General features: G+C 41.8%; 2 protein-coding genes across 4 annotated transcripts in view; both read left to right on the top strand.

Moving 5' to 3' along the window:
- LOC135235907 (sodium- and chloride-dependent GABA transporter 2-like) overlaps positions 1 to 27,145 on the top strand; it is a 41,159-nt gene that overhangs the window by 446 nt on the left and 13,568 nt on the right. Inside the window, exons 2-14 of one of the 3 annotated variants that reach the window (XM_064301924.1) lie at positions 911 to 1,045; positions 2,015 to 2,155; positions 2,646 to 2,736; positions 3,261 to 3,393; positions 4,058 to 4,192; positions 4,347 to 4,450; positions 4,726 to 4,850; positions 5,683 to 5,795; positions 6,193 to 6,330; positions 6,630 to 6,732; positions 7,366 to 7,466; positions 8,976 to 9,146; positions 9,354 to 9,962. In XM_064301924.1, the coding sequence (XP_064157994.1) occupies positions 911 to 1,045; positions 2,015 to 2,155; positions 2,646 to 2,736; positions 3,261 to 3,393; positions 4,058 to 4,192; positions 4,347 to 4,450; positions 4,726 to 4,850; positions 5,683 to 5,795; positions 6,193 to 6,330; positions 6,630 to 6,732; positions 7,366 to 7,466; positions 8,976 to 9,146; positions 9,354 to 9,482 (1,619 nt within the window). In that variant the 3' untranslated portion in view covers positions 9,483 to 9,962. Of the gene's footprint in view, positions 1 to 910; positions 1,046 to 2,014; positions 2,156 to 2,645; positions 2,737 to 3,260; positions 3,394 to 4,057; positions 4,193 to 4,346; positions 4,451 to 4,725; positions 4,851 to 5,682; positions 5,796 to 6,192; positions 6,331 to 6,629; positions 6,733 to 7,365; positions 7,467 to 8,975; positions 9,147 to 9,353; positions 9,963 to 14,731; positions 14,959 to 15,658; positions 15,794 to 16,934; positions 17,076 to 17,704; positions 17,796 to 18,318; positions 18,452 to 24,739; positions 24,875 to 25,032; positions 25,137 to 25,443; positions 25,569 to 25,868; positions 25,982 to 26,306; positions 26,445 to 26,776; positions 26,880 to 27,145 lie in introns of those variants that run through there. The other 2 variants (XM_064301926.1, XM_064301925.1) reach the window with 2 other exon arrangements.
- Positions 12,037 to 27,145, top strand: part of LOC135235908 (sodium- and chloride-dependent GABA transporter 2-like) — a 48,478-nt gene continuing 33,369 nt past the window's right edge. The window contains exon 1 of the mRNA XM_064301929.1: positions 12,037 to 12,113. The gene's annotated coding sequence lies outside the window, so the exon portion shown is untranslated. The remainder of the gene's footprint in view (positions 12,114 to 27,145) is intronic.

Raw genomic sequence — 27,145 nt, 5'->3', positions numbered from 1 at the left:
GTGCATGAGTGTATAAGTGTGAGTATGAGTATGAGTGTGAGTGAGTGTATGAGTGTAAGGTTTATGAGTCTAAGAGCAAGTAGGAGTGTGAGTGCTCCAGAGTGAGACCATGAATATGAATAAGTATGACAGAGAGTGTCATTGAGTTTGAGTAAACATAAGTAAGACTGTGAGTTTTATAAGAGTTTAATGTGAACAATTGGTTTGACTTATATGTTAAAAGTACCTATATATTCTAAATGAGTTTTTATTTGCATAGTTCTTGATTCTGGGTGGTGTAGTGTTCAGTGCTCTGTTCGTATGTGTACATGTTACCTAACAGGTTGGACTTCATTATGGGAAACTCCCAAGCAAAGTCACAAAGCCTGTGTCAAATTCAGCCTTCAAACTACTGTGTCCTCAAAGTATGTACTGCTTGCTAAGCAACTGCACATTTTAGTCTGCGATGAGCAATATGTAAAAAATATCCTCCATACTATTTTCCAACCGTACTGTGAAAGTGTTTTAAGATGTTCTGCCCTTGTACATCATGCTCAAGTGTTGTTGTTGAAGGAAAACATCAGTGAAGCTGCTCCTTTTAAAGCAAAGCTGAACATCATATTCATGGGATCAAAATGGTTGTTTCCTCCCAGAAAAGTATGCCCCGAAACACACCCAACAAAACCCCCTAGAAATGAGTTAATCATCCTGGAATGTTAAGTACCCTGCAATTTAGAGAAAATATTGCCAGCTTAACAAGTTTCTTATCCAGTATACTCAACTTATATACTGAATAGTAGGCAAGTGCGCTGATTCGGACACAGCCATAGTGAAAGATTGCTGGTTGCCTGGAACTTAATATCTGTGGTCTTGTTCCAGCCATGAGACTGGTTATCTCAAATGTTCCCTTTGTGTGTGGGTGTGTCTGCAGGAGCGTTCCTTGTGCCATATTTACTCTTTGTGGTGATCTGTGGGATACCCCTGTTCCTACTAGAAACTGCCATGGGGCAGTACACCCAGGAGGGGGGCATCACCTGCTGGAGGAAGCTGTGCCCATTGGCTGAGGGTGAGAGGCCAGAAACGTCTCATAAAATGAGTAAAACCGAGATCACAATAGGGTGTGAAGGAGAGAAGAGACAGGTTCACCAGGTATGAGCATGTGATTAAAGATTAAACAGAGGGGAGACTGTGGCCCAGCCCTTAGAGCAGCTGCCTCTCAATCCATGTACAAATCTCCCCATGCAGCCAGGGGTTCAGTTCAATGTTCTTAATGCGATCCCCAACTCTATAGACATATAAATGCAACAACTGCAGAGTGCACTGGTTGGTGGGGATGGTTAGTGTGACTCAGGCTGCGTCACCTATTAAGGTCCTGTTCTACTGTGTGATCAGCCTATGGTCAGCAGTTTTGTTTCTGTGCGCCATTGCAGGGCAGCTCATAATGGATGTAATGTCAAATATATTAAATCTCCTGAGCCAAGGCATGGAGATGTGGACTGGGGTCAGTGAATACACTGGGAGCTAATGGATAATCAGCATTAGGGTTACAGTACTTCAGGACAGCACTCAATCATGGCACAGGAGGGAGTTTGAATATTCTCCCAAATCAAAGGTCACCTGGGAAAATTTATATATTATTATTGCAGCTGCAGTATTGCACTTCTACACCAGAATCTAGCTCTGTGAGGTTAAGAGGTGGACTTTACTCTTACAGGGGAAATGGGGCCATCACACAGGGAGAAATAATTGCAGTATATTACAGGCAGTTGTCAGGCACTTTTATCCAGAGTGTCTCTCAAAGCAGAAGGCATCAGTGTCACCATCAGGAATCCAAATACTAAGAGAAACCACAGCAGGCATGTTCACAACCAGTAACTGCATAATGTAACTGTTCAAACTAACGATTGGCATTGTCAGCTGCTAATTGAGTCTATGTGCCTGTGTGTGTCTCAGGGATTGCCATTGTCACCTGCTAATCGAGTGTGTATATGTGTGTACGTGTGTGTCTGTGTGTGTGTGCCTGCGTGTGTCTCAGGAATTGGCTATGCAGGCCAGCTGATCGTGTTTTACTGCTGCATGTGTTATATCATCATCCTGGCCTGGGCTCTCTTCTACCTCTACTCCTCCTTCAGCTCACAGCTGCCCTGGGCCAGCTGCTCCAACACCTGGAACTCAGGTAAGATCTGAAATTAGTGTAAGTGGTATAACTCCACCTGCAGTACATACAGGGGGACACAGGTACAGAGCCCGTCTCTAAGCTACACTGGGCTGACTGTAAGAACACCTGAAATACAGGTGACATTTGCTCCTCTTACAATCCATGGTGCATACAGGTAAAAAATTGTGCAGCAAATTCAGATCAGTTAAACATGAGGAACTTATTATTGTGATGCCTCTGCATGCCAGTATGTGTGATATATGTGGGTATTTCAGGTTGCAACATTCATATGTGATCTTATGCTTGTTTCATAGAATGTATTTCAGAATGTGCAATTATTTACAATTTGTTTTGCAATGGTTTCAAAATGTATCCTTAACACTTGTAATATGTCTATAAATATATATTTTTACATGTATTAACACTCATAACCTGTTCATTATGCAGAGCTCATTTTATTAACAGCTGTCTGCATGTGATTTAGGAAAAGCTACTCTCTGTGTTTCAGATCACTGTGTGGACTTTTCCAATCGAAACCTCACCACAAACTGGACCCAACAGTCCAACAACTCATCCTCTGCAACCACTGAGTTTTGGGAGTAAGTTTGCAGGCTGAGTTCTGTAGGATTGCACCTCTGACAGACCTCAGGGTTAGGGAACTAGGAAACTCAGAGGTTGTGTTCAAGTCTTTTCATAATCTATTTACCCTGAATTGCTTATGTAAATATTCAACTGTATAAATGTATGGAAAAAGTCTACGTTGCTCAAGATAAGAGTGTCTGCTAATAAATAAGGTGATGTGTAGGGACATATTAGTCTAGTTTGCAGATGTAGCACATTGACCTAGTTTAACCTTTTTGCATTTATGTGAATGAATACTAGCAGAACCATAAGAAGAGAAAATGTTCATTATTTGTGTACATGGTAGGGCTAGGGCACAGGGGTGTGCAGAGCATTATGGTTCTTACAGTACATGTGAATAAATGTAAATTAACTGGCAGAATATTTTTAATGTGAATGAAGTTGTTAAAATCCATATTTTTATACTTTTTCCTGGCTTACCTCCCTTTCCTCCCCTCATTTTTCTCTTTTTCTTTCTCTCCCCCTCCACCTCCACCCCCAGGAGACGTGTGCTGTTGATCTCGGGGGGCATTGAGGAGGTGGGCAGTGTGAGGTGGGAGGTGCTTCTGTGCCTCATCATCATGTGGGTCATCTGCTACTTCTGCATCTGGAAGGGGGTGAAGTCTACAGGCAAGGTCTGTCCCAGAGCTACTGAGAGAGATAAGCACAGAATGTCCTTACCTGGGCTACCTCTATAAAGAGTGAGACTGACTGTGTAATAGACTGGAATACTCAACACAGGGTGGCATGTGTTCAGTCAAACAGGGACACATAAACCATGCTGACATTTTGATGCACCAAATGTTTTCCTGTCCTGTTTGACTCCGTTTTTTATCCTATTTTTTCCTATTAAATGTGTTGCCAGGTAACTTTTAATGAGTCTGCCAACAAATTTGGTTCAGTTAAAGACTGAGAAGGACATTGCTTGCTTCATGCTCTTGATCAGCAGTTAAAAACATAATTTAGCCTGAAAACCTTTAAACTGTGAAATTGCACATCACAACAACTAAAAGCACATTAACACAATTAAGTTATGCAGAACAGGTAGTCTGTTGATGAAACCTCCTTATCCATGAATTGAGTCTTTTCTCTCCCCCTGACCATACGCACACATGTACCTGCATTCTGAGATGTTTGTTTGTGTCTGCTCTGTGCTTTCTCTCACACATGTATCCCCTTTGTGTGTGTGTGTATGAGAGAGAGAGAGAGAGAGAGTGAGTGAGGGAGAGAAAAAATGCGTCCGACAGGGAAAGACACACCCATTCTGCGCACACGCTCTCTCTCTCCCTCTCACACCAGGTGGTTTATTTCACTGCTACTTTCCCATACCTGATGCTTTTGGTGTTGTTGATACGAGGGCTAACTCTACCTGGAGCTCTGCAGGGGGTGGTGTTCTACCTGTACCCTGACCCCTCCCACCTGACAGACCCACAGGTAAGTACTCTGTAACATCAGAATATACCAGGCAGTGCCCCATCACCTTGTCACAGCTAAATGTATCTTTCCTTATTTCATTCCGATGGCAAACATATAAATGTTTTCAGCCATATCGCCTCAAATGTGTTCACAGTTTGTGATGTCACTGCAGGTGTGGATGGAGGCAGGATCTCAGATCTTCTTCTCCTACAGTCTTGGAGTGGGTACTTTAACTGTGTTGGGTAGCTACAACACATATAACAACAACTGCTACAAGTAAGGCCCTAACACAGTACACAAGGGTAGGAATGTCAGATGCTTAAACATAAGTATGCAACTCTTTGTCCAGTGCAGTACCAAGATATTCACATTTCCTTTGTTCAGTGTAATACTGAGATATCCACATTTATCCTTTGTCCTGTGCAATACTGAGATATCCAGACTTATCCTGAAAGACACTTAGCAGCAAACACTTAATTTCTTTCACCTTGAAAGAAAATAAATGCAAAATCGAGGCAGATTATTTTACCCTCTTGGTGGTGTTTCCGCAGAGACTGTTTGTGGCTGTGCCTGCTGAACAGCATGACCAGTGTAGTGGCGGGATTCGCGGTCTTTTCTGTGCTGGGGTTCATAGCACATGAGCAGGGCGTCGCCATTGAGGAAGTGGCAGAATCAGGTACTGAAGTTCTTTGTATAGTATGTTAAGACAAATGATTAAGATGTGACAAAAATATTTTTATATATTTAAAAGTATGTAAGTAAATTGAGCTGTTGGATGGTTCATTTAATTAAGGCACCACAATGTGGTGCATGGATGAGCATCACAGCCTTGGATCAAATCCAGACCGTGCTAGTGCTCACTGTGGCAGGTAGCTCAACAGGATGACACAATTGGTGCCTGCTTCGCTTAGGGTATGAGAGGGTTCAGTTTGGCAACGCCTATTGGCTGAAAAGGGTGCACATATGACTGCGTGTCAAAGCAATATGAAAGGTCATAACCAACGCTGCTCTGGGTGAGCTTAGCTGTGGTCTTCTATGCAAAATTAAGCAGCTGTTGGACTACCAAAAATCACTAAATCATGTATTGTTGATGTTACTGTTGTAAGTATATTAACTCTGTCATATTGGCTCTGGTGATATTGAGTCTATATAATGACAATGAAGCATCTGAGTTTAACTTGAAAAGGAGAGAAGTAGCAATATGCAACTCAAAGGTTGTGGATTAAATTCCCAGCTGGGGCGCTGTCTTTGTACTCTTGTGCAGGGTGCTTAACCTGAATATTACTGCTATAAAGTATGTCCAGTATGGACAACAGGCAGTATGGTACTCTGGTTATGCAAAAAATGTGTAAATGTAATAAGAGGGAATCTGACCTGGGAGAGAAGGGGAGGAAGAGTAAACACTATTGGATCATTAATTTTTCTCCCATTAATTCTCTGACTCTTTCATTCTCCTCCTGTCTTTCCTTCTCATCACCTCCATGTTCTCCTCTGCTCCCTGCTCCCAGGACCTGGTCTGGCATTCATTGCGTACCCCCAAGCAGTAGCAATGATGCCCCTACCTCAGCTGTGGGCCACCTGCTTCTTCATTATGATCATCCTGCTGGGCCTGGACACACAGGTAATCAGTCACCTGGCTGCAGCTCACCATTCCTGGCTGCTCAGTCTGTGAAACTGCCAGCACCACAACTGGCTGCAGTCCTTACACACTTCTAGATCCTTCCGGTTCGGTTCTTTGTTTAACATGAAGTAAAGCTGTACTGAGCTAGCAAGGCATGATGCTGGGTCATTGGAGATGACACAGCAAGACTACCTGCCAAGCTAACTGGACAACATTTCATAGCTAATAAAAATGTATTTGTGGATAGTTTCTCACAAGCAGGAAAACAGTACTTAAACATTAATGTCTCAATCATCTTCATCTATCTCCTTTCCTTTTTCTTTCCCTTTTCTTCCCTCCATCTCCCTTTCTCTCCCTGCCTCTCTGGTGAAACTTGGGGCATCTGTCTGTCAATCAGTTTGTGGCAATGGAGGCGGTGATGACAACGATGAAAGACCTGTTTCCCACGGTACTGCGGAGGGCCGGGCACAGAGAGATCTTCCTCCTGCTCTTCTGCCTCACCTGCTTTGTCTTGCAGCTGGTGATGGTCACACAGGTGAGAAGACAGCTGGGGAGAAAAAGAAATACATTTCAAAATGTGTTATCAGTTTACCCAGAGGATATCACTGGCTCCTTTGGCCTACAAAGAAGTTAATTACTACCAGTTTTAAAACCTGCATGTTCCTCAAAGTAATTCAGTTTACTACCTCGTCCAAGGCTTCAGACCCATATGAAAGAACTAAAACCTGCATCATTCTAATCGTAACCGAAATTCAGGTCTTGCACAAAGCACAAACCTCCTGACCATACTTTCTCCTAACATCTACCCATGTCATTTTCCCTACTTTCCACCAGGGGGGAATATTTGTGTTCCAACTCTTTGACTACTACGCCTTTAATGGGGCCTGTGTGTTCTTCCTGTGCATGTTCAAGGTCCTGGCCATGGGTTGGCTATTTGGTGAGTGCAGGACCTTCCTGCCTGGAATTTTACACGGGAAGAAATCTGTACTGTATTTACACATTACTGCACAAAACAGTGCACCTTCCAAGAAACTGGGTCTTTCCAATACAACAGCCTGTGGAAATAAAGACAAAATTTCCACCAAATGGGAAAGATTTACGAACAAGAACAGATACAGAGCACTCACAATGTAAAGAAGAGTTAAAGAAAATTTTTTCATAAAATTAATTTTTAAAATGTATGCTAGTTCTAAAGGCGCCCTTTGAGATAGAGGAAAGCATACTTTTAAAAAATCAAGACCCTGGTTACAAGCTTTTTATCCTGTCAATGCAACCAATAAGAAAAAAGACTGAAAATGAGATGCACAACATGCCTTTTAACTGGAAATCACCTTCACTGCCACAGGAAAAACCGTTAACATTAACTAAACATTCAGAGAATAATAGAATATCTATAAATAATGCAGATTTCAAAATTAGTTGCCTATTTTGTCGTTTAAAAAAGAAGGAAAGGCTATGGGCTTATATACACATTGGTACAATTACTGATTGAGTTTATTTTATTCCCAGTAGAGGTTCACTTTATACACACAACAATGTTCACTACTGTTCCTGTGTGTCCCTCGAGCAGGGGCGGAGCGCATGGTCGATGTGATTGAGGACATGACCGGGGAGAGGCCCTGCCTCATCTTTAAGCTCTGCTGGCTCTACTTCACACCACTGGTGACCCTGGTGAGTTTGACTCACCCCCATCGATGGACATCCAGAGACAAAGCATCTCTCCAACTTGCCAGACATCATATTTGCTGCCATTCACTTCCTGAAAAGTATGCTCCCAAATATACATTACATTACATTACAGGCATTTGGCAGATGCTCTTATCCAGAGCGACGTACAACAAAGTGTATAACCATAACCAGGAACAAGTATGACGAAACCCCTAGAGAGAAGTACCGGTCCAAGTGCAGGGAACAACCGCATGGTTCAACTTGGACCCTGAAGGTTAAACTGATTAACACTAACAACGAGAACGGCAACAACGCAGTCTATGGAAAAAATACAAGTAGTAGTTAAGACAGTTAATGCACCTAAGTCGCCTACGAAACAGCTGCCTAGTTACAACCCTAAGCTTACAGTCATTTACAGGGGGGTAGGGAGGGATGGGGAGAGGTGCAGCCTGAAGAGGTGAGTCTTCAGTCGTCGTTTGAAATGGGTCAGTGTCTCAGCTGTTCTGACCTCCACAGGGAGGTCATTCCACCATCGTGGGGCCAGAACAGACAGGAGACGTGTTCTGGAAGTGCAGGTGCGAAGAGGGGGAGGTGCTAGGCGTCCTGAGGTAGCAGAACGGAGGGATCTGGTTGGCATGTAGGGTTTGAATATCTTGTGGAGGTATGCTGGGGCTGATCCCTTGACTGCCTGGTATGCTAGGACCAATGTTTTAAATTTGACGCGAGCTATAACAGGCAGCCAGTGGAGGGTAGTGAGCAGGGGAGTGACGTGGGAGTGTCTGGGGAGGTTGAAGACCAGACGAGCCGCAGCATTCTGAATGAACTCACCGAAACCCTAGAAAAAGTATATCATCCTGGGATTGTACAGTACATTCTGAGAAAGGTTTGCCTACTTAACTTTCTCATCCAGTGTACTCAGCTCAGCTGAATAGTAGGCAGGTGCGCTGATTTGGTATGTGTTTCTGTGTTTGTGTACTTTATAGTAAAAACGGGGAAAAATGAAAGTCAGTGAACTTGGCTGTGGAAATATTTAGACTTGGCAAGAACAATTCTACAAACCATTACCAGACTACCACATGATTCAGGGTCAGAAATATCAGGGCCTCTGTCTGTAGGATCTTCTGTTTTCCTTTCAGTCAGCAGACAATTTATGCTTTGGAAACAAGGCGTGCATACTATTCACCAAGTTGGTGACTGAAAATTAAGAACCGGCACACACCAAAAACCTGCAGACTTCTGGGACTTAAGTGACATCTCTGCATTTAGTCTTTTTTCTTTCATCAACCTGCAAATTTTAAAATTAAAACTGTTTTTCTTTTCCTATTTATTCCTATGCCATATATATATATATATATATGTTTTGTTTTGTTTTTTACTACATAACTATGCGACCAGTTTTGACAATTGAATCCTGCTTAAAAGACAGCTTCATGTTAATTCTACTTTTATGACACAATGGCAGTATGGCGTGTTACATTTATAAAACCTTCCACTCTTACTCCTCTCCCGTAGGGATCCTTCATCTTCTCTGTGGTGGAGTACCAGCCCCTGACCTTTAACCGCTGGTATGTGTACCCAGACTGGGCGTACGTGCTGGGCTGGCTGCTGGCCCTCTCCTCTGTTGTACTAGTTCCAGGGTGGAGCCTGGTCAAGCTCTCCCTCAGCACTGGCACTCTCAGACAGGTGAGGCCCAGAACCCATGTCTCCCCAGCTGTTCTGGGAGCTAGCCATGTTCCCACAGTCCCACGCCCTTACCCAGGGCAAACAGTGTTTTAGCCCCTCTCTCTCTCTCTCTCTCTCACACACACGCACACACACACACACATACACACATCAGTAGATATACAATGCTCATCAATATCCATGCCATTATTTCTTTTCTGCTGACAGCGTTTGTCTCATCTGATTCACCCTGATGATGACCTCCCCCTGACCCGGAAGCAAATGGCTGAGCGAAACCATGTGATTTCTGCTACAGAGATGAAAGAGTTAGTGACCAACCAAAAGTCAATAAAGTGACAGTAAAAGTTTTTTCTAATTCATACTTTGCTTACAAGGCATGGGAGATTTAAATATTTTTAACAGGTCACATCCTGGTACCACTTTGCTTACCAATGCTTGATTCATATTTAAAAAAACTAGATGATGTTAAAAGTGTGCATTTGAAAATCATAACAGTAATCCAGAGAATAGTTCTAATCAGGTATGGCTTTAGATACCAGGCCATAAAGTTTGTTTTTTGGTGAGGAAATACTGTATTTTTTGACAGGGGTCACTCTTCACTGCACACATGGTGCTTTTTTCGTCAGCTATAAGCAACCGATGCAAACAAATACAGGATTGCTTTTTTAGGTACTTAACAGTCAGTTGATTGACAAACTGAAATTTATGAAAAATATTATGCAAGATTGGGGAAAAAAATCATGACTAATCTGAATTCTCGTGTTTTGGAGATACCTTGTTTCATTCAGTTGCCAAATTAAATATGATAATTGTATTGTTTTATGTTTTATTATCAGTAGATTTTTAGATAAATAATACTTTAATCAATCAAAATAAGACGTTGGAGCAGGAAAATACACTGGCGGCGGGGTGTGTATCAGGTTGGGTGGGCAGACCTAGCTCAACGCACACATACAGGACATTTGTGGTGTACCTCATGCTGCCCATCATTGACCTATGAACCAATCAAATACATCAGGCCATCCCCCCCAACAGAGACTGTTTGGACACCAAAACTATGCCACCCCTAAGTGAGTAAGGCAGTCCGTCTCTGGAGATACAGCTAGTCATTGCTAAAGGACGTACAGGTAAAGAAATTCAACGATTCATTTGGGTTCAACAACAATCACTGCATTGAGTTCATAAAAACCTTCCGCCCGTTCATGAGGCTCCTTAAATAATGCTGCTGATGCTCTTTTCCACAAGACAGGAGCTGGCTTAATTAATACAGGCTGACACACCGTTTAATTCAGGGCAGGGCTCGTGTCCTTCTGGCCTTGAGCTCTCACCTCCAGATACCCCTCCCTCCCTCCAGATACACCTTTCCTGGCTGTCTAAACCTTTACAGAATGGCTCTGTGAACAGTCACAGGGTACTGTTGCAACCTTTTGCCAATTAGTCCACAAATATACTAAATTTGTAGGCTATTAAACCAGGCTCAAACTTATGGAAACCAATGTGACAAAAATAAATAAATTGATAATGAAATACATAACGAAGCAATGAAATATATAAATTGGTACAACACTTGCTCTTGCTTCTCCTCAGTGGGAGAAGGTGAACTCGGCAGAAATCCAACATCTAAACATTTATACAGAATTGTGTACACCTTTTCTTGTTGTGGCTTCAAAGTGTACGTTTACTGATACTTTCACAGAGGAGAGTGCAGATTTTCCAGTTCTGAAACACAGCAGTGATGACTGCAGCACCAAAAACAACAATGGTTTGGTAAAATTGCAATAACTTTGACCACAGACACTTCTGTGGCTTGGACAGATGGACGTCCATAATTTCAAAGTCACTTTAGTTTATTTAGTGTCAGGATTCTGCCTTTTCTGTTAAGGTTATTCCTTTTTTGGTCGCCAGCTGGCGTCATTTCATAGCTTTGTACCGTGTGTTTGTTTGTCTCATTGCTTTTTCCTGTGTCTAATGCAAATCATTGTGTTAATTTAATCAATCATTGCGTTCATCTGTGTCTTATCCCTCTCCTTTCTGTGTTGATTGTGCATTGTGTTCACCTGTGTCTAGTTATCCCTCTTGTCTATTTAAGCTCTGTTTTCTCCTAAGTCCCTTACTGGATCCTACAGTTTTCTGCCCTTGCTGTTTGTTCCCGGTGTTTCAAGTATTTTCAAGTTAATCTGCTTTTCGAGGAGTTTTGAGTTCCCTTGCCTGTTTTTCATGTTTTGAGTTTCTTTGCTTGTTTTTTTCGATTTCAAGTATTTCTGTGAGTTTTTGGAATTGCCCGTCGTGGCCTTTTGTTTGGTCTTTGTTTGGAATTAACTGTTGAGCCTCCGGTGTGTTTAGTTTGCACTTGGGTCCTAACCTGCCAAAATTTCTGTTTTGCAGCACTAAGAGAAAAAAGCAGGCTTTTCACAGTGTACGGTTTAATCGGTGGCATATGGTGTGTACGCCAAGGCAGGTGGAGTTACTGCCATGCAACTAAGACTCCTATTTTAAATTGCAAATTGCAATTTAGAAAAATTCACACAATTCTCAATAGCCAGTTCTCCTCAGCTGCCTGTAGGTGTGTAACACAATATTTTTTATTTGCAAGGTAAAACTGTGGAAATATTTTCAACATTATGTAAAATTGTGGATACATGTTCTCTACACTCACACTTAGAGAATATTCTCAGCAAAGATCATACGGGGGGTGGGGGGGAGTTGGAGGAGAGAGAGAGAGAGAGAGTGTGTGTGTGTGTGTGTGTTCATGTACATTCAGAAATTTGCACACACAGGTTCTGGTTCTCTGACAAACTCTATAAAAAGCCACAGACGCAACATGGTTTGTGTAAGAACTTCTACTGCTACTCCTCTAAGGACACACATACACCTGCACTGCCAGTGCAGAGAGCGTGTAGCCAGAGGAAAGGCTCCACTTCCACCCCCACAGCTTTTCTGGAGTCCTGTGCCCTTCTCCTCCACCAGGTAAGCTCCACGTCTGGGTGAAAGGGACTCTCTTCTTCCCGGCGGGTTTCAGCACTTGTGGCTCTGCTAGAAAATGAGTTCACAGGCATTTACAAAAAAACTTGTTTGAAAGTGACTCTCACTGTCTATTAGTGTTAATTTGCCAGCAGTTTTTGATTAGGTCATGGTCTTAGCCTTTTGGCTAAAATGCATTTTAGTTTGTCATTTTATTCATGCCTTTGTTTCAAAACAAAAATGACTTATTTTAATTGACAAAAAGTACCAAGTATTTTAGTCACATTTTAGTCCTAACTATAAAATACTTAGTAACTTGGTCTGTTTGTGACAACACATCAGTTTTCATGTCCCTTTTCCATGAGTGAACTCTGCTTCACAAGTGCATACAGCAATGTCCAGCTGCAGTGTGAACATTGCTGCTACAAAACAGCTTTACTTTTTTTAAGACAATAAAAACATTAGATTAATATAAAGATTAATATACAACATGAATTCGTTTTATTAAAAAATGCATACCTCCTTGATTAAACTTGATTAATTAAATACATACAGGCAATTGGACAATGTTTCTGCGTGCATTTGTTTGGGCATAACATTTTTTGAACGGACGTCCATATTTGAACAGAAACTATTAGCTATCCAACCTAAGTAAACTGTGTGTTACTTCTTTGCACAATTTTGCAATGCAAATAAATTTTTATTACTGACCAACAGGCAGCTGATGAGAACTGGCTGTACCTGATGGTATTGTTCTGTCCAATAAAGCAGAGAAGCCCAAAAAAATTTTTATTTTTTTTTTCAAAAACCTTAATCGGCACCCAAGTAAGTATATTAGTGAATCCCAATGGTTTCTAAATGATGTGCACACGCATGTACTTTAAAGTTTATAGTTTGTATAACATGCGTTTGAACCCTTTGGTTTCACACATATGGAGCAAAAAAATTTACATGAAAATGGCCTAAGAAGCCATTTGTTATTTACTGCAAAGATCAGTTTGCAGTTCTCCAGAAATCTTCTGAAAGCATGGCCTGCTAGGTCTTACGGCAGCGTCAAATATGCCATTGTTATTTGTTTCATTCTTAATCTCTGATATTTATGCTTTAAGGTTTAATACCAGGAAATGGGTTCTTGGCAGTGGCGTCACTCGGGTTGGTGTCACCCAGTGCGGCGGAGGGGGTGTTAATAAACAGAGGTAGTGTTTAAACATGCCACGAAGACATCAATCAGACAGGTAACACTGTAGCGCCGGAGAGCGGGTGTGGGCGCGAGGAATTGCGTGTTATGCATTCAAATGACAAAGCGCTTCTCGTCACATTAATACCGTTAATTAAATCAAGCGGCAGTAAACTGCATCAGAGAAACTAGCCGTTTCAACCCGTCGCATTAGAATATTTTTATAAAAAATAATTTCTGCTGAAACACAGCACAAAAAATTTATAGACAGGAGTGAAACCTGTGGACATATACAGTTTTAAGCATGTGCACATGGTTTAATGCATTTAAAACCCCTGTTCATGTTCTTTTAATTGCCCGCAACTTAATATCCATATGAAGTAACGTGACGGAAGGAGGGAAAAATGTACTTACCATTGTTTGTGTGTGTTATGAAGGTAAGTTATGAAGGTTTTACCGCGAATTTAGAATACTTTTTAAAAAAACGGCCGCAATTTCTGTGAAATTGAAAGCGGTACAGTTGTTTGTAGTAAAGTACTCGTAATTTGTGGGCAGAAGTGGAATTATTCAAAGTAAAAGGTGACATTCATATTAAACGTTGGTTTGTTTTGTATTATATTAAAAGCTAGACGCCAACCAAATCTGCAGCCGGTTTTTCTTGAAGCCTTCCAAGAAAGCGCGGGCCATACCATAGGGCTTTTTCGTGGGGGTGTTTGGGATACATCATGTGTGAAACACAAAAAGGGGGAGGATGTATGCATTTGCTTTTGTTTTCTGGAATGGACCGTTCATTATTCTTAGTCATTGGTTTATTGATAGTATTTATTTATTGTTTGTTCTTGAAATGTATATGTAAAATAATAAATCATGATAAAGAGAAGAAACTTTTTTTTGTAATAGAATTGCCATGGGGAGGGGCTTGGGCTATATAAGCCAGAGGAAAAGTCCTCCTTGGTGATTATGTTCTGTGTGTTGAGTGGTCATGCTAGCTATACAGCTTATTCAAACGAGTTGGGCCTACTACGCATAGCCTACTGTTATTTTGTTTACTCGTTTTTGTTTTGTTCGTGGTATTTGTTGCATATATATTTTGTTGTGTCGTCACTTGTGTCGTGAAGTGCGTCTCCTGTAAGTAAACCTGAGCGAACAGAAGTTTTTGTCTACTGCCACTCTTTTGCTGCTCCAACCGCCACTGTGTCCCTCTCCGGTGCTTTTGGTGTCACCCCCTCTGATGGTGTCACCCGGTGCGGTCCGCAACCCCCGCATCCCCCTAGTGATGCCACTGGTTCTTAGGAATTCCTGTCCAAACAATCTCCTGCTTCCCAATTTTTTACATTTTTCTTACAGCAGTGCTGTTATTTTATGAAATATATGCCGTTTAATTTTGTTAAAACATCTGCAACAGCAAGATTCAAAGTTGTTTGAATGCAGCCCATTGACACAATGTGCCTCTTGAAGGTGTACTGAACGGACAGCACCGGAGAGGGACACAGTGAGAGTGAAAGATCCCAGGGGAAGACGGGATGAAGAAGGAGAGGGAGACCGCTGAAAGGCCATTGGAGGAGAGGGGCCAGTGGGGGAGTAAGGTGGAGTTCCTCCTGGCGGTAGCGGGGAACATAGTGGGGCTGGGAAATGTGTGGAGGTTCCCATACCTCTGCTACAAGAACGGCGGCGGTGAGTAAATGAGTGAGTGTATGAGTGAGTGTATGAGTGAGTCCGAGTGTATGACTGTAAGTGTGAATGTGCAAGTGAGTATGGGTTTGACTGCAAGTATGAGTAAGTGTGAGTATGACTCTGTGAGTTAGTCACAAAGCCTGTGTCCAAATCAGCCTTTAAACTACTGTGTCCACCAAGTATGTACTGTCTACTAAGCACATTTTAGTATGCGATGGGCAGTATGCAAAAAATATCCTTCATACTATTTTCAAACCGTACTGTGGAAGTGCCATAAGACGTTCTGCCCTTGCGCGTCATGCTCACGTGTTGTTGTTATCAGTGAAGCTGCACCTCATTTCTAAAGTGAAGCTGCATGTATTATTCATGGGATCAAAATGATTGTTTACTTTCTAAAAAGTATTCTCCCAAATACAATCAGCAAAACTCTGGAAATAAGTACATCATCCTGGGATTTTAGCTACAGTGCAAAAAAAGAGAGAACTTTGCCTACTGCACGCATTTGCACAGTTTCACGCACCCAGTGTACTCAGCTTGTATAGTCAATGGTAGGCAAGTGCGCTGATTTGGACCCTGCCATAATCATAGATTACTGGTTGCCTGGAACTAAATATCTCTGGTTTTGTTCACATAACAGTCACAAGGCTGGTGATTGAAGATTTATCTCAAATGTTTCCGTTGTGTGTGGGTGTGTCTGCAGGAGCGTTCCTTGTGCCATATTTGCTCTTTGCAGTGACCTGTGGGATACCCCTGTTCCTGCTGGAGACTGCCATGGGACAGTATACCCAGGAGGGGGGCATCACCTGCTGGAGGAAGCTGTGCCCATTGGCTGAGGGTGAGAGGCCAGAAACCTTTGTCAGCAAATGGGTAAAACTCCCTTTCACTCAGAGATTACTTTGGCTTTACTAATAGGGATAAGGAGAGAAGAGACAGGTTCACCAGGCATGAGCATGTGATTAAAGATTAAACAGAGGGGAGACTGTGGCCCAGCCCTTAGAGCGGCTGCCTCTCAATTCATGTACAAATCTCCCCATGCAGCCAGGGGTTCAGTTCAATTGTTCTTACATGCGAATCCCCAAACTCTATAGACATATAAAAAAATGCAACAACTGAAAAAGTGTACTGTTACCATGGGTGGGGAATGGTGTGATTCTAGGCTGCTGGGGGCTTACCGTACACTGTTAAGGCCCTGTTCTACTGTGTGGATCAGCCCTATGGTCAGGCCAATTCCTGCTGCTATTACAACCTCCACTATTCTGGGAAGGCTTTATACTAGAGGTTGGAGCATTGCTGCAAGGATTTGCTTCCATTCAGCCAGAAGAGCATTAGTGAGGTTGGGCACTGAATCAGTGCCACTGATTGGGAGGTTAGGCCTGGCTCACCATTGGCTTTCCTGCTGATCTAAAAGGTGTTGAATGGGTTTGAGGTCAAGGCTTTGTGCAGGTCAGTCAAATTCCTCCTCACCACTGTTGACAACCATTTCTATATGGACCTTGCTGTGTGCTGGGGGGCATTGTCATGCTGAAACAAGAAAGGGAAACTGTTAGGGAAGTACAGAATTGTCTAGAATGTTATTGTATGCTGGCACAAGAGGGGATTCAGATATTCTCCCAAATCAAAGTTCACCTGTGAACATTAATCTATAATTACTGCAGCTGCAATATTGTACATCTACACCAGAATTTAGCTCTGTGAGACTTATAAGGAAAAATACAGTAATTGTACATGGAGAAATGGTAATAATACATAGCAGGCAGTAGTCAGACGCTCTTATCCAGAGAATCTTTCAAAGCAGAAGACACCAGTTTTATTTTGTCAGGAATACAAATATGAAGAGGAACCACAGCAGGCGTCTTCATTACCAGTAACTGCACAAAGTATCGGATCAAACTAGGGATTGGCATTGTCAGCTGTTAACCGAGTGTGTATATGTGTGTACGTGTGTGTGTGTGTGTGTGTGCATGTGTGTGTCTCAGGAATTGGTTATGCAGGTCAACTGATCCAGTTTTATGGCTGCATGTGTTATATCGTCATCCTGGCCTGGGCTCTCTTCTACCTCTACTTCTCCTTCAGCTCACAGCTGCCCTGGGCCAGCTGCTCCAACACCTGGAACTCAGGTAAGATCTGAAATTAGTGTAAGTGGTGTAACTCCACCTGCAGTCCATACAGGAGGACACAGGTACAGATCCTGTCTCTAAGCTACACTGGGCTGACTGTGAGAACACCTGAAATACAGGTGACCTACAATCAATGGTGCATACAGGTACAAAGCCGTCTTGAAGTTATACTGGGTAGGGTAAGAAGCCCCATTTCCTTTGGGTACCGCAGTCCCCCTCTTTCAGAAAATAGAATGGCAAATTCAGATCAATCAAGCACAAAGAACTTATTACTGGTATGCTTCTGCATACCAGTACGTGTGCCAGGTATGCCAGGTATTTCAGGTTGCAACATTCATATGTGATCTTATGCCTGCTTCATGGAATGTATTTCAGAATTCAGTTTATTTGTTTTGCATTGCTTTCAAAATGTATCCTTAACACTTTTAATATGTCAATATTAAATATATATTTTCATATGTATTAACACTTGTAATCTTTTCATAATACAGAGCTGGTTTATTAGCAGCTGTCTGCATATCAGCAAACCAGACTAAACAATAACAGAATAACGAATTTGGCCTGCAGCTCAGCTGCAATATCCAATGAGTCTGTTTCGATGATTTAGGAAAGGCTACTCTCTGTTTCAGATCACTGTGTGGATTTTTCCAACCGAAACCTCACCACAAACTGGACCCAACAGCCCAACAACTCATCCTCTGCAGCAACTGAGTTTTGGGAGTAAGTTCGCAGGCTGAGTTCTGTAGGATTGCACCTTGTACAGAACTCAGGGTTCGTGAACTAGGAAACTCAGAGGTTGTGGGTTCAAATCTTAACATAATCTACTTAGCTTTAATTCCTTATGCCAATATCGAGCTGTATTAATGTATGGAAAACATGTCAGTTGCTCTGGATAAGAGTCTGTTAACACATCAGGTGATATATTGACCTAGTTTACAGATGTACTGTATCTGGAGATGGACCACATTGACCTAGTTTAACCTTTTTGCATTTATGCAGGTGAAACACTCTGAATAATAAGAAGAGAAAATGTTCAATATTTGTGTACATGGTAGGGCCAGGATATGAGGGGTATGCAAAGCATTATGGCTCTTACATGGGCACAAATTTAAATTAACTGGCAGGGCCTTTTTTGTGAAAATTTATATTTCTCTTTCTCCACTTACCTCCCTTTCCTCCCCTCATTATTCTATTTTTCTTTCCCTGCCCCCCACCCCGCCCCCCCCCCACCCCCCACCCCTAGGAGACGTGTGCTGGCGATCTCGGGGGGCATTGAGGAGGTGGGCAGTGTGAGGTGGGAGGTGCTTCTGTGCCTCATCATCATGTGGGTCATCTGCTACTTCTGCATCTGGAAGGGGGTGAAGTCTACAGGCAAGGTCTGTCCCAGAGCTGTAAACACCTCACAGCTAGACCAATGAGGGTTTGTAGCTGGAGGGGAGGGCACCGCGTGTTCTCCCTTGGCTGGTGTGATTCAAAACCGGAGATGTTAGTTATTTTTCCTCTGTTCGTAAGAACAGGGCACAATTATAATTAAGAATGCACTGGTTCCGTTGCCATGGGTTAGATATGAAGGCGCTGCTTCAAATCCCGCTTAAAACTGGCCCGAAACGGATCAGTAGCATTCAGGTTACTCTCCGTTCGCAACAGGGCTATGCTGTCATCAGAGATATATCTGATCTGTCGCCGGACTGTCAATATCCCAATGGGAGCATCAGAATATTCACAAATGCGCGGAACAACACATCAAATATATCCATGACCACAGCAAGAAAGCGTAACAGTTACTAGGTTTTATCCTCGTGATAATCTGACTCCATATTAATTAATAAGTTATGTTCCAAATTAGAATTTAGGCTTGACTTAGAATGGAACTCAGTTTGTCTGAAGTTCTACACCGAGGGTCAACGCAGTTTCACCCGGTACGCACCGCGGATGCGCCCGTAACGACAATTTAACTAGCTGTTTGCAGACGACACAGCGGTTGTGAGATTTCCCTCATGGGGAGTATAACCTAATTAGGGTTCAGGGACTCCGAAAGGGCCAATATTGGTCATCCCAGGATCAACTTGGTTCTGCTGACGGTCCCTCCTTAACTGAAAACTTGGTGATCAAACAAGTCCAACGGGCAGTTCCCTAGTCATAATTGGGGGAAACTGACTTAGAGGGCTGTTACAAGAACGAAACATTGACCAAGACCACACAAATCAAGTCATTAACAGTTTTAATGTCAGGTAGGTTATACATTTAAAATAGTCAATTTGTAGTTACAGAATTTAGAAAATAGTCTAACAATCAAAGATAAAGATGAGCATACCTGACAGCAGTCTACACAGAGTCTTGTGTGGGAAGTCTGATTGCAGACTTCCAGAGGGCCCTGTTCCTCTCCTATAAGAACCCAGCGCAGGCAGGTGGATGTCGCCACAAAAGGGTCATAAAACCATAAATTTACTTGGAGGGGGAAGATTGGAATTTGGTTCAGACAGGATCAGACAGATGGATTTACTAGGAGGAGTGTCCCAAAAATACAGTTTACTTACAAATTGATTAAAATAGATTTTCTACAGGTTTGCTGGTTTTAAAACCTAAACCAGAGCATCACTCGCACAGAGACCATAAAAACCATACCAAATATGAATATTTGTTCTTGTGATTGTCATGAAAACTCTGAAAAACATGAAATAACTGTACAATCTCTTACATGAACCAACTGCCAACTCTCAATGTCTTTCCACAGTGTATCAAGATTGCATAGTGTAGTATAGCAATGTATTCAACCCAAATCTGGATTTATTTCCTAACAAAAAGTGTGCTTGAGTAAATTTCTTTCCTTATGAAGGTAGGGAGACAAGTTACCCAGTGACACCAGGTGAGGGCACTTTGGCTGTCCCTCAACTGTCCTGAGCAATTTGCCCCATTTCTATCATGTGATTTTATTACTTGCAATCTGAAACCTCCAGGACGTTGGGGTAATTTTAGAATTGCTTTCCCGTAGAAAAGAGGTGTCATCTGTTAACTGTCGCAAAACCAGATGCCAAGGTCTTACGGGCCACTCTGTCCCGACAATATCAGACTCTGCACCTGGCGAATTGCTTGACGACAGTCAGAGAGGAGATTCCACTCTATGCCTGTTCCCGTGGGCCTTACAGAGCTACTGAGAGAGATAAGCACAGAATGTCCTTACCTGGGCTGCCTCTACAAAGAGTGAGACTGACTGTGTAATAGACTGGAACGCTCAACACTGAGTGGCGTGTGCTCAGTCCAACAGGGACACTCTGACGTAACAAACACTCTGCTTGATTCAGTTTTTACAGTTTTTCCTCTAAATGTATTCTTATCAAGTAACTTTTAATGATCACTGAAAAAGCATATACTAAAACAGTCACACAAATGTGTATAGAAAGAATGAACATGCACATTGGTTTTCATAATTCGTTTAGCAGCTTCAGGTAATTTGAGCAAATGATGTCACAAATGATGTGCACAATATATTGGTGCATGACAGTGTAAAGTATATGAAGTCAGTGTATCCAGAGTATTTTGGGTGGGCTGTTGTCCTTTGAGCTTACAATTTATGGATTGCATTGATATAATGTCTTCCATCACACAATCTCAACACCTTATCCTGGAGGGGAGATGACCCACCTGAAACACTGGGTTAAACACTCAGCCAGAATTTGGTCAGATTGTTGCCAGAATTGTCACCTCAAATATGAAGAGAGAGAGTATTAGACTGAGTATTTTTTGGTCATTAGTCACAAAGGGTTTCAGGTTTTTGGATTATCCAGGAAATCATCTCTAGAAACAGATTCGAATGCCAGATGTTTATCATTTTGGGTACACATGGACTACAGGTTTTTGCTGTTAAAAGTCCAAAAAAAAAAATATGGTCATATATTACATTTGCATTGCATTGTAACGAAATGTATACAGGTATGCACGTCCAAACCATTTTAATTATCTCGTTGTTTTTTTTTAATGTAAGTTATTTCTTTCTGTTTTAACGAAAGAACATCTCCCTTGGCCTCCGGAGAGAGCAGATGTGTCTCTGTGAGCTCCCGCAGCTTTATCTATTTTATATCTATTTTCTACTTTCTTTTGCAGCTTCTGTCGCAGTTTTATTCATAATGTTGTTTTTAATTTTTACTTTATTTATTATTTTATTACTATTTTCTTCTTATTTTTTTTAACAACGCCAGCCAACATTCTAGCCTGAGGTTAAGCTACCTTCTGTCAAAGGACTGGAAATGAGAACCTGCATGGAATGCACAAATTGCACAAAGCTTGCAGCAGAGATTGACAAGCTGGAGATGAGAATTAGCACACTCTACCAAATCAGAGAAGATGAGAAAACGATTGACTCGTTCCTACAAGCTAAGCTAGATGCTACAGGACAACCAGCACAGGACACTTTCCTTCCCCAGCACACACAGGCTTTTCCTCACTCTCAGTGCTTAGTGATTATAAGTAAAGCTCAGACTCATGGACCTGCTTCAGCATCTGAACTGGCTGATACCCTCCCCTGGCTTGATTGTGATGTGATTCAGCCAGCCCTGGGACCTCTCCCACTAACTTAATTCACAAACTCCACTACCTGGATTAAAGAGGGAGCCAGACCAAAAGCCTCTACACCCGGCATTAAATGGACAGATGTTGTTCATCGTTCAAACAGAAAGTTTTTTGAGCTTGCAAAATCCTTGGATGTCTGTACTGATAACTACTCAATAAATGAGATGGTTGAATAGCAAGTTAGGTAACATGTTGAACAAAGTCACTTCAGTTAAAGCTAAAAATAAGCTTTGCGATAAAGCAGCACCACGGATAAATAGCACGATCCGTGAGCTTAAGCGATTATGTAGAAGAGCCGAAAGAAAATGGGGAACAACCAGACCAGAGGTTCATCGGAGAATTCTTAAGGAATGCATTACTACCTTTTAATAATGGTGTACGCACTGAAAGGAGAGCCCACTTTTCAAGGATCATTGCAGAGAATGGCAGCAACTCTAGGGTACTGTTTTCAATTATCGATCGATTACTAGATCCCATGCCAGCCTCTGATCTTCTCAACCAAGCTTCTACCTCAAAATGTGAGGAATTTGCACATTTTAAAAATAATAAAATAACAACCATTAGAGCTGGTATAACAAGCCAGCCACGATGAGAAGCTTTACAAGCATTTCTGAGGCAGAGCTCTGTAAGATTGTAGCGCAGACTAAACTTTCAACATGTCATCTTGATCCTGTATTCTGCATTCTTTAAAAATATTTTAAGAGTGTCTCCACACCTGCTCTAAAGATAATTAACACATCTCTGGAGACTGGAATCTTTCCCAACGCTTTCAAAACTGCGGCTGTGAACCCCTATTGAAGAAATAAAATTTAGATTCAAGTGTCTTAAGTAACTACAGACCTATATCCAACCTATCGTTCATGAGCAAGATACTTGAAAAGGTAGTCTTTAATCAACTTAACATCTTTCTAAATGAGAACAGTACTCTAGAGAAGTTCCAGTCAAGTTTTAAATCGAATCACAGTACAGAGACCGCTCTAACTAAAATAGTGAATGATCTTAGGCTTAGTGCTGATGCTAAGAAGGTTTCAGTTCTTATTCTTTTAGATTTGGGTGCAGCTTTTGACACGATTGACCACAATATCCAAATCAATCGTCTTGAAAACTGGGTTGGTCTCTCTTAACTGAGAAAAATGTGACATCTTTTGGTGTTGCACAAGGGAGCTGCCTTGGTACCCTTCTTTTTTCATTATATATGCTTCCTTTAGGCCATGTCATCAGACAGCACAATGTTAATTTCCACTGCTATGCTGATGATACACAATTATACATTGCAGTTGAGCCAATGATCCAAATGCGTTATTCTCCCTGACTACTTGTCTGTCTCCAGTGAATCAATGGATGAGCAATAATTTCTTTAAATTAAATGAAGACAAGACAGAAATACTTTTAGTTGGCCTCAAAGCCAAAAGGGATGCACTCTTTAATAGGTTAGGAAATTCGGCTCCCCAGGTTAAAACAAAAGGAACAAGCCTTGGTGTAATTCTAGACTCTGATCTAAGTTTTAAACCTTACATCAACAAGGTGACCAAGACTTCTTTCTTCCATCTAAGAAACATTACCAAGGTATGGCCATTTCTATCAAGACAGGATTCTGAGAAGTTAGTCCATGCATTTATTTCAAGTAGGCTGGACTATTGCAATGCTCTTTTTACTGGTCTTCTACAAAAGTCAATTGAAAGATTACAACTAATTCAGAACTCTGCCGCTAGACTTTTAACAAAATGGATATGGAGCTACTATTGTCATAATTTCTATTAAAATGTCAAATGTTCCTTTCACAAGTGTTTCCTACTTGTGCACATCTGGACTCTTGGTATACCCAAAGTAAATGAACCTGCTATCTCCAGAACATATTGATCCATGGGTATTTTCACAAGAAACAATAAAATAATAGTCCATTGAGACTAACAGCTAAAACTAGCATGATACAGAAATGGCTACATGAAAAACTACAAGAATTTCTATCACAATTGATATCATTGAACTCATCCATCCATCCATTATCTAAACCTGCTTATCCCGAGCTGGTTTGCGAGGGGTACTGGAGCATATCCCAGCAGGCATTTGGCGAGAGGCAGGAATACACCCTGGACAGGCTGCCAATCTATTGAGGCTGGCTGCTTTTAAGTTTTCTCTGCAGAATATGAAATGGATGTTCAGTTCACTCTTTTAGGTACTTCTCAGCAAACTGTAACCAGGACATCCTGTTTTTGCGGCTAACTAGTGGCTTATATTTTGCAGTGTAGCCTCTGTAGCTCTGTTCGGGAAGTCTTCTGCGGACAGTAGTCCCTGACATATCCATGCCTGCCTCCTGAAGAATGTTTCTGATCTGTCAGACAAGTATTTGTAGGTTTTTCCTTAATTATGTTGAGAATTTTTCAGTCATCAGTTGAGGTTGTCCTTGGCCAATCTGGCCCTTTGTGATTACTGAGCCCACCACTGCTCTCTTTCTTCTTAATGATGTTCCAAACTGTTGATTTTGATAACCCTGACTGTTTTTTAAAAATTTATTTCTCAGCCTCATAATGGCTTCATTTGGTAGAACTCTAGTCCTAGTCATGTGGACAAATACCAATAACAGACTCCAAAAACAATCAAAAGCAAGAATCAAGACTAGATACTGAAAGCTGTCTTACATCTGCACTAAGGAAGCAATCCTTGGTGAAACACCTGTGACGCCATTTGTCCCAAACGGGGGCAATATGTATAAAAAGTGCTGTAATTTCTATATTGTGAAACCAACTGTATGAAAATACCCTTTTAATAAAAGCAGAGAATCTGCTCTTTAACAACACGTGAGTGTTACATTTGATTACAAATGTAAAATTGTGGAGTACAGAGTCAAATCAAGGAAAAATATGTCTTTGCTCCAAACATAATGGAGCTCACTGTATGTACTTACATGCCATTTGGATACTCATACAACATTTCATCTTTCAACACCAAACAGAATGACCTCTCTGGTCATTTCTCTTGACATACTCTATTTAAGCTTTTGTCAAGAATCGGTTTTAAATAAGTGCCAAGGGATTCAAAATTAACCATGTTCACATGATTGTAAAAGACACACGCTCTCTCTCTCCCTCTCACACCAGGTGGTTTATTTCACTGCTACTTTCCCATACCTGATGCTTTTGGTGTTGTTGATACGAGGGCTAACTCTACCTGGAGCTCTGCAGGGGGTGGTGTTCTATCTGTACCCTGACCCCTCCCACCTGACAGATCCACAGGTAAGTACTCCGTAACATCAGCGTATGTTAGGCAGTACCCCATCACCTTGTCATAGCTAAATTTCTCTTTCCTTATTTCACTCCATAGGGGAACGTATATACAAATGTTTTCAGCCATATCACCTCAAATGTGTTCACAGTTTGTGATGTCACTGCAGGTGTGGATGGAGGCAGGATCTCAGATCATCTTCTCCTACAGTCTTGGAGCGGGCGCTCTGACTGTGCTGGGTAGCTACAACACATATAACAACAACTGCTACAGGTAAGGCCCTTTCATACCCACAGTACACTAGGGCAGAAATGCAGACGAAAAAAATGACAGGTGCTTAAACATAAATATGCAACTCTTTGTTCAGTGCAGTACCAAGATATTCACATTTATCTTTTCTTCAGTGCAATACTAAGATATCCACATTTATACCTTCATCCAGTGCAATCCAGAGATATCCACACACAATGGAAGATAATTAGAAGCAAAATCTTAATTTCTTTTACTTTTAAAAGAAAATAAACGAAGAAACAAGGACAGGTCAGCAAATTCCTTTACCCCCCTGGTGGTGTTTCTGTAGGGACTGTTTCTGGCTGTGCCTGCTGAACAGCGGGACCAGTGTAGTGGCGGGATTCGCGGTCTTTTCTGTGCTGGGGTTCATGGCACATGAGCAGGGCGTTGCCATTGAGGAAGTGGCGGAATCAGGTACTGAAGCTCTTTGTACAGTATGCCAAGACAAATGATGAAGATGTGACAAGTTAAAAATATATCTAAATAAAATTCATTTCCAGAAAATCACAAATGGGAAAACACCACGGTACTGAATACCCTTCTGTGCTGACAAAACTTATAGTGCTAAGATAACCATTTAAGTAGTATAGTAAGCTAAGGAAGAGTAAACACTATTGGATCATGTATTTTTCTTCCATTCATTCTGTCTCCTTCACTCTCCCCCTGTCTTTCCTTCCCATCACCTCCATGTTCTCCTCTGCTCCCTGCTCCCAGGACCTGGTCTGGCATTCATTGCGTACCCCCAAGCAGTAGCAATGATGCCCCTACCTCAGCTGTGGGCCACCTGCTTCTTCATTATGATCATCCTGTTGGGCCTGGACACACAGGTAATCAGTCACCTGGCTGCGGCTCACCATCCCTGGCTGCTCAGTCTGTGAAACTGCCAGCACTACAACTACCTGCAGTCATTGCACACTTCTAGACTCTTCCGGATTGGTTCATGATTTAACATGAAGTGAAGCTGTGCTAGAAGGTGTGCTGGCATGGTGCTGGGTCACACATTTCATGGCTAATAAAGATGTATTTTATTTCTCACAAGCAGGAAAACTTTCTGTGACTGTCATCTTTTTTTCTCTTGCTTTCTTTTTCTTTCCTTCCTTCCACCCTCTTCCATTCACTGCCTGTTCATTTGTGCTTCTGTCTGTTGTTCAGTTTGTGGGGATGGAGGGAGTGATCACATCGGTGACAGACATGTTTCCCACGTTACTGCGGAGGGCCGGGCACAGAGAGATCTTCGTCCTGCTCTTCTGCCTCTCCTGCTTCATCTTGCAGCTGGTGATGGTCACACAGGTAAGAAGACAGCTGGGGAGAGAGAAAAATTACATTTCAATATGTGTTATCAGTTTACCCAGAGGATGTTCTTATCACAGGCTTCTTTGGCCTACACAGATTACACAAACAACATTTTAATCACTACCAATTTTAAATCCTTAAATATATATAGAAGTAATTCAGGTTACTCCCCTGTTGAAGGCTACAGGCCCACAGAAAATAATTCAAACTTGCATCATTCTGATCATAACCATAATTCCAGGTTTCACACAGCAAAAATCACTTCAGTATCTTCCTGACTGTATTTTGCCATGATATCTACCCTTGTAATATCCCCTGCTGTCCACTAGGGGGGGATGTATGTGTTTCAGCTCTTCGACTACTACGCCTTTAATGGGGCCTGTGTGTTCTTCCTGTGTGTGTTCGAGGTTCTGGCCATGGGCTGGCTATTTGGTGAGTGCAGGACTTTTCTGCCTGACTGTATTAACACATAAAACAGTGGACCTTTCAATAAACTGTGGCTTTCTAATACAATAATCTTGAAATAGAAAAGAAAAACAGAACAGATAATGACAATGGCTTTCTGTATTTTGATTTTTGAAAAATGTATAAAAATGTATAAAGTTTAAGAGATTCTAAATTTGCATGTTTAGGCAGATGAACACCTAGCCTACTTTAAAAAATGAAGACCATGGTTAAAAGCTTTATATCATGGCAAT

The sequence above is a fragment of the Anguilla rostrata genome, chromosome 12 (genome assembly GCF_018555375.3).
Source record: "Anguilla rostrata isolate EN2019 chromosome 12, ASM1855537v3, whole genome shotgun sequence".
In the NCBI taxonomy this organism is placed as follows: domain Eukaryota; kingdom Metazoa; phylum Chordata; class Actinopteri; order Anguilliformes; family Anguillidae; genus Anguilla; species Anguilla rostrata.
The sequence above is the reverse complement of the archived record's forward strand: the minus strand, read 5'-3'. Positions and strand labels throughout refer to the sequence as shown.